The sequence below is a fragment of the Gavialis gangeticus genome, unplaced genomic scaffold (assembly GCF_001723915.1).
Source record: "Gavialis gangeticus isolate Ggan-Ray unplaced genomic scaffold, GavGan_comp1, whole genome shotgun sequence".
NCBI classification, from domain to species: Eukaryota; Metazoa; Chordata; order Crocodylia; family Gavialidae; genus Gavialis; species Gavialis gangeticus.
The window spans coordinates 2,252,698-2,259,483 of NW_017729016.1; the positions used below are offsets into that span (position 1 = coordinate 2,252,698).

A 6,786-nucleotide genomic window follows, 5' to 3' on the forward strand; every position below is an offset into this window, starting at 1 on the left:
AACAGTCTTGCCCAGCTCAGCCTGGATTGAGGGGTCTTTGACGTGGCTTGGCTAATTCAGTGCTAGCTGTTATGATGGACAGAGTTGTTTGATCCTGGGGCTGTACCTCCCCGCTCTGGTAACTGCCCCCTCTCTGCCTGGGTGTCCGTCTCTGGAGGTGTGGTCACCATGACAGGCTCTGCAGTCTGTCCTGCTGGCTCTTTGTCTATCCTTTGTCCTGCAGCTGCCCCAGGGCTCTCCCCGGCTGCTGGGGTAGCACCGGCCTCTTCTCCTTTGCCTTGCAAATGGCCAAGGCTAGCTACCATTGATCGGTGCTGCCTCAGGAGCGGCAGTACCAGGATCTTAGGGGGCTGGCCAAGGTACATAAGAACATAAGCTGTATACTGGGTCAGATCCTGGTCCATGTAGCCCAGGGTCCTGTCTGTGACAGTGGCAGAAATGGATGCTATAGAGGGAGAGCATCTCTAGAGTGATCTCTCCCCTATTGAGCACCCTCCCTGGAATCCACCGTTATGGGTTTGGAGATGCCAGAGGAGACAGCACTAACCTTCCTGCTCAATAGCCATTAATAGATCTGTCATCTGTGCATTGATCCAGTGCCTTGTTGAAGCTGGCCGTGCTCTCTGCCTGCACAACCTCCCCATCATTCATCAGGCCTGAGCACTCCTGGATGGTTTCCAGAGCAGAGGCTGACACAGGTGGTAGCTACTATAGCGGGGACTGAAAACCCAGCGGAGGGGCAGACAGAGCCCCACCACCCCACAGCAGCGCCCTGTGTCCTCCCACATCTGAATGGTACCAACTTCCAGGCCCCAAATCCTTCGCTCTTGCTGGACCTGGGCACCATGCTTGCAGCTCACAAGATATGTATGGATTAGTCACAAGCTGTGTGGATCAAGGGTCCAATGTTTTGTGGCTCGTGTGGCCTTTATCTTCTCCGTCACCTGGAAGTCCTCCAGGCATGTGTGTAGGGAGCCTGGCTGCTATTTCAAGCCTCAGGGCTTGTCCCTGTAGGGCGAGTTGCTGGAACGGGTCCGCTATAGCCATGCCCAGTGTGTTCCACCCCTGCATGGCAGTGTGCAAGGCGGAAAGGATGAGGCGTGGGGTTTTCTGGCAGCTGTAAGCTTGGGCGTGACAGCTAGCGTGGGGAAAGAAGATTACTTTCTCAGCCCGGGAAGGGCCAGGCAGGGCTAAACCCAGGTCCAAAGGGGAAGCTGCAGCGTGCAGGGGGGGATGTTCTTCCCACCAGCAATTGCCCTTTGGCTCATGCAGAGAGGGCTCGGGTCTGAGGCCCGCAGCTGCCAGGCGCAGCCTGGGCACCGAGACACTGCGTCTTTAGCCATCTGTTCCCAGATCGCTCTTCCGTGTTCAGAGGAAGGACCAAGACCTGGGCATCAAGGCCTACCGCCCTGTTGCATCACCAGCTGGGGCAAACAACCCGTGCTGACACATCTGTGTCATTGTTCTCCTTGCCGAGGACTCAGCGCTGGGTGGAGGTTTCATGCTGGGCTGGCTGGAGCGACAGGCATTGTGCAGCTGTCAGCCTGCCCTGCCTGCCATGCCATGAACGACGAGGGACCCTCCCTGCCCTGCCTCTGTGCCCCGTCGGAAAGGGCAAGTCCCATGGGCTGTTTTGGGCCGCTGGCTCCTCCCTGGGAGAGCCGGGAATGCAGTGGAGGTCTCCAGCCTCCCCACTGAGCAACACTGACAAACCTCCCTCCTCCCTGCTCCATCCCAGCTGTGGCGCGGCATGTGGCCTCTGCTCTCCAGGGTGGATTGCAGTCCCCGGGAATGAATCGGCTGCTTACTGCTGCAATCTCTGTGGATCTCGCATCCCGTCCTAGCAGCGGGAGGGGTGCAGTGAGCACACACATGCTCTGCCCGGGTATAGATGAGGACAGAAGGGGTCAGCTGGTAGGAAATTGCACCCAGAAAGCCCTGTTCTACTCCTGCCTCTCCATCTCTCGGCTCCAGCTGCCCTGGGGATGTGACCGTCACACGCCCTCCGGCCTCCCTTACCTTGAGATGCCCAGCGTGCATTTGCGCCCGCTCGCACATCTGAAGGAAGTACTTCACGTTGGTCTCATCCACGATGATGTAGATGGCCACCTTGCGCCTGAAGCCTGCCTCCAGTAGGTCCTTGAAGATGTCCACGTCGGTGAACATGTCCATGACCACACCGATCACCTGTGGGGCAAGAAGGGAGAGGCGGAGGAGTGAGGTATGGGAATACGCATCGAGTAGAGCCCCAGGGTTATGGACCCCGTTTATCTGCTCTCAGCTGCTTGCCTCCACCCCGAATGGCTAGAGTCCTCACTTCTAATCCTCGCCCTGCCAGTCCTAGCCTGCTGCTGCGTGATCTCAGGAGAAACTCCCTTGCTGCTAGAGTGGTGCGACCGTGGAAGAGGCTGCCTGGGGAGCTGATGACATCTCCTTCACTGGAGGAGGCCAGGTAAGCAGCAGCCAGGGAGGAGTGAGAAATAACATCTGGGCAGGAGGTTGGAGATGAGCCTCAAGGACCCTTCTGACCCCACGCTGCTGTGATCTGTTATGACCGGAGCTTTGCAATCCCATCCTTTTGATCACCATCTTGCTTCAGCTCCCAGCTGAAGGCCTGCCCATGAGATTAGGAATGAGTCTCTGGGTGTGGGAGCATGGGCAGCATCCAGCCTGCTTCGGAGCTGAAGCTAGCCGGCCTTTGCGAGGTATGAAGCTAAGGGCTGGTACTGCAACCACCGTTCCCCAGGGAGGGCCTGGGTTTGCCACGACCCATGGCTCTGACTTCTCTCTGGTCTTGAGACCAGCGTGGCAGCAAACAGCCCGCACCTTGGCAATGCAGCAGCTGCATGCCAGTCTGGGCCAGGCACTTCTGAACATACGCAGCCTCACTCCGGTGCGTCACCTGGGAGTCGGTGATGGCCCTCTGCTACCCTGAGTCAGTGCGATGCGACTCAAGTGGGTAAATGACCCCAGCACGTGGCACCTCAGCAAGGCCAGGACTGCGCCCTCCTGGCATCCCCCTGCAGAGATGGGCAGGGGGCAGGGACAAATGATCTGTCCTATGCAAAGTGGAGCCCATTGCTCCCCAAACCCTCGCCTGTGTGCCCTCCATGCCCCATTGCATTCCTCCCAGCAGGCTGACGCCCAGTTTCACACGGGCCTCCGGAGCCAGCCCCAGCCCTGGGCCAACAAAAATGCCGACATTGGCACATTCTTCCAGGGCAGGAGGAGGCCTCCACCCCCTTGACCTTCAGGCCAACATGCACCACCCTGCGAACTGCCCCACTCCCATGAGGTTGTCCCTGCCGGCCTTCACACCCCCACCCCTCCCAGCACCCTTCGGCACTGCTGCCATCCTCTTGCAGTCGGGTGCTTGCATGGCAAGCTGGTCCCTGGGCCCAAAGCCCTGAGTAAGGACAGCAATACCAGGAGCCTTCCCACAGCCAGCACTCGAGGGTGAGGAATGACTTCTGTGGAGCCAGCCTGTGTGTGCCTTGACTCCCAGGTCCTGTCTCTACCCCAAGACATCTCGCCTTCCTCAGAGTGGAAATGCCTGGGAGAAACACCTAGCTTCCTTTGGGCAAAGCACCGTGGGCTGGTGCTGCATAAACACCACCCTCCTGTCTGCAAATGCCCAGCCGCTTATTGCTGCCTAGCCCCTGCCATGAGGGGGCTCTGCAGTTCAACCCTCTGTTAAATGGACCTTCTGGAGGTATCTTGATGCCTCTTTCAGTTAAGAGACCCTCCGTCTCCTCACCCTGGCCTGGATGGTCCCTTTGCACCGCAGGCCCTGGGGGCTCCCAGAGCCCTGGTGGAGAGACATGGACCTTGGATGCGAGAGGGCAGCAGGGGCCAGCATGTAGCTCCATGTGCCATCTCGTTCTGGGCAGCTGCTGTCTGGCCCATTTAGCCCACGAGCCCCGTGGAGGGCGTGGGGTCTGTCTCGTCTGTGTGATGCTGGCACTAAAGCCCTACCGCAGTCCCGATGGTACAGGAGGAGGCTGCTGGCAAAGTTGGTTTTTTTTAGGGGATGGCCAAAGAAATTATTTTTGCCTCCTGCCTCTATGACTACCTGAAGGCCCAGAAGATGCAGGGGCAAGCACGGATCCTGGCACCAGCCCCCTGGGATCAGCCAAGGGAGGGCAAAGCATGTATTGGGCTGGAGGACTTTGCAAAGGCTTGTGTGCTGCAGACACGGCCTCTGTGCCCTTTGCTTCTTGGAGTGCCTGTGAGGAAGCACCAGCTTCCCAGATGTGGGAAGGAGGACTTCAGACTTTGTCTTCTCATTCACGCCCATCCAGCACTGCTGATGCTCCAGGGTGGCCCTGAACCCTTGCTGCAGGAAATGACCGCATGGGAGATGAGAGAGCGGTTTGCCCCTCGCTGTCATATAGTCCAAGCCGTCCCTTCCCATCCCTGGAGCCTTTGTAAATAGGGGGAATGGCTCTGTAGCAGAGGTGGCCCCAAAACCAGCTCCGACTAGTGCTGCCCCAACAGCCTCCAAGCTCTTCTTCCATCACCCCTGACTCCCAGCCAGCGGCAGAGGTACTTGGAACATGCCGCTGTACTGCATACTTGGATGGATAAAGTATTGAGAAACACCAGTGTGTTTATGTAGGTCTGTAGATCACAGCCCAGTAATGGGGAACGCTAAGGAGACGCTGACGTGTTGCATGCATGCGAGCCAACTCAGAATCCGACCTGGTGGTGTCGGAATGACTCTAATCCACTTTGATTAGCCTATAAATGTCGGGATCCTGTTTGACTGGGGGAATCAACAGGCCCATTAACATATTTTCTGATTCACAAAGCAATAACATCAGGCCTGCTGCACGGTTGCAGAATGAGTCCAGGCTATTAGCTGGACCCAAACGCACCATTAGGGGAATAATGAGTTGGGAAAGCTGTGGGTGGGACTAATGATAGTCCTGATCCCTCTCCCTTCTGCAGTGCCTCTTATCTGAGGATCGCACGTGTTTTGCAAGCGGCAATTAATGGAGCTTCATCACTTTCTTCACCGGTGAGGCTGAGTGTGCTAGCAATCTTCCAAGCTGGAAGCCGACAAAGGGAGAGTTGGAGGGTCCAGGTCAGATTCAGCCCCACTCCTGAATGGGAGCTTTCCCTAGCTGTCTGCTGATGGGCCTGAGGGGCTCTTGGCTATCTCCGAATATCCGGACAACAGTCAGTGCAGTGCCTGGACCCTGCCCACAAACCAATGCTGCCTTATTGTCCTGGGTCTGTGGGACTTCACATGGAGACCCAGTGAAGTGACTTGCCAGGCTTCGGGGACCCTGCGTCCCTTTCCTTGCTTCCACCACTGGGACATGGGGGAGAGGGGCAAAGCTCAGGGGTCTCAGCCAGATGCGCCTGGGTTTGGATGGAGGTCTGCGGAGGGTGGGAGGGAAGCTGCGATTGCTGCCTGGGCAAGGAGCAAGGCATCTGCTTTGTTTTATCTGCCTGTCGGGCTTCACGTGCCATGGGTTAGCCCTCATCTGCGTGGCTGGAGAAGTCCAGCTGGAAGGGATCTCCAGAGGTCACATCTGCTCCAACCCCCTGCCTGAGGCAGGACTGTCACTCTCTACAAATCCATTGTGATCACACCAAGTTGTGCTGTGTCGGGCAGTTGCAGCTCCGGTGCGGGCTGTGTCCTCACCAGGGGTCTTGCACTGTAGCTTTCCCTGCATAGTTAAAGCACTGTGTAGACCAGTGAGTCTCAACCTTTTTAGACGCAACCTGCATAGACTCGCGGCATCTCTTAAAAAAATGCCAGCTCTTAGTTTTCCTTCTTCTTTTGCCTGCAGGAAAATAATAGTGTGGGGGGTTTTTTGGTTGCACACTGCTCAGAAAAACCACAACTATGGATTTCTGTTTGAACTTTCTGGGCTTGTCTTGTGAATTATGTTTGCATACCTGACAGTGCTAATGTTGTGTGGCAGCCTGCATCACCCTTGAAAGGATCTTCAGGCACCTCAGGGTGCTGTGACACCTTGGTTGAGAATCACTGGTATAGATCCTGCCCTAGGCCTGGTACTGCCATAGCTACAGGGGAAGAGAGCCCTGGTGTAGACAGAGCTCTCCTGGTAGATAGTTTTCCTGCAGCCTTGATGAGGGGGGGTGATTTTTGCCAGCCCTGGGCCACATGGCCTAAGCCTCCATCGAGCGCTGTGCCGGCACGTGGTCTGGACTAGTCCGGAGAGCAGATGCATTGCGGGGACTTTGTCCCCCGCACCCAGCCAGCAGCCCCAGGTGGGGCAGGATCGATTTCTAACTATGCCTCGTCCTTTGAATGAGCTCAGCACCTCCAACTGCTCCCAGGATCAAGAGGCAGCCAAGCAGGCCAGGCTGAAGCTGCGCGAGCCATGATTGTCCTCGGCCAGGATGTGAATGGCCGACCGACCGCACGGCTCCTGAACAGCCAGAGGCAGGGCATGGCCTTCCCTGGCATGAAGCAACGTGTTGAAGATGGCCTGGGTGGGCGTCACGGGCAATTCCCCATGACGGAGGTACAGCGTCTCTCAGCGTTTTTCCATTTCCTCATCAGACGGCCCACGTGATGAGAGACAGAGAGGGAGCAAGAGGAAGGGAAAATGTTCTCTAATGCTAGAAAGCAGCAGCGCTAGGCATCAGACCTCCCTCACTGGGCGGAGGCTGCAGCTAGAAGCCAGACGCCCATACCGAGCTGTGTCCTGGCTTTCCTGAACAGCAGAGGCCGCGGGTGACTGAGTTAAACAGTGCGATGCCTAGAAAAATCCTGCCAGTCCCAAGACTCTGCACAGTCTCAAGAGC

General features: G+C 57.1%; 2 protein-coding genes across 6 annotated transcripts in view; one reads left to right on the forward strand and one right to left on the reverse strand.

The window, feature by feature from the left end:
* SLC5A10 (solute carrier family 5 member 10) overlaps window positions 1-6,786 on the forward strand; it is a 75,205-nt gene that overhangs the window by 39,953 nt on the left and 28,466 nt on the right. The gene's annotated exons all lie outside the window — the stretch shown is intronic.
* FAM83G (family with sequence similarity 83 member G) overlaps window positions 1-6,786 on the reverse strand; it is a 36,940-nt gene that overhangs the window by 21,127 nt on the left and 9,027 nt on the right. For all 4 annotated transcript variants that reach the window (XM_019512684.1, XM_019512683.1, XM_019512685.1 and 1 more), the window contains exon 2: window positions 2,020-2,187. In XM_019512684.1, coding sequence (XP_019368229.1) covers window positions 2,020-2,187 — 168 coding nt within the window. The remainder of the gene's footprint in view (window positions 1-2,019; window positions 2,188-6,786) is intronic.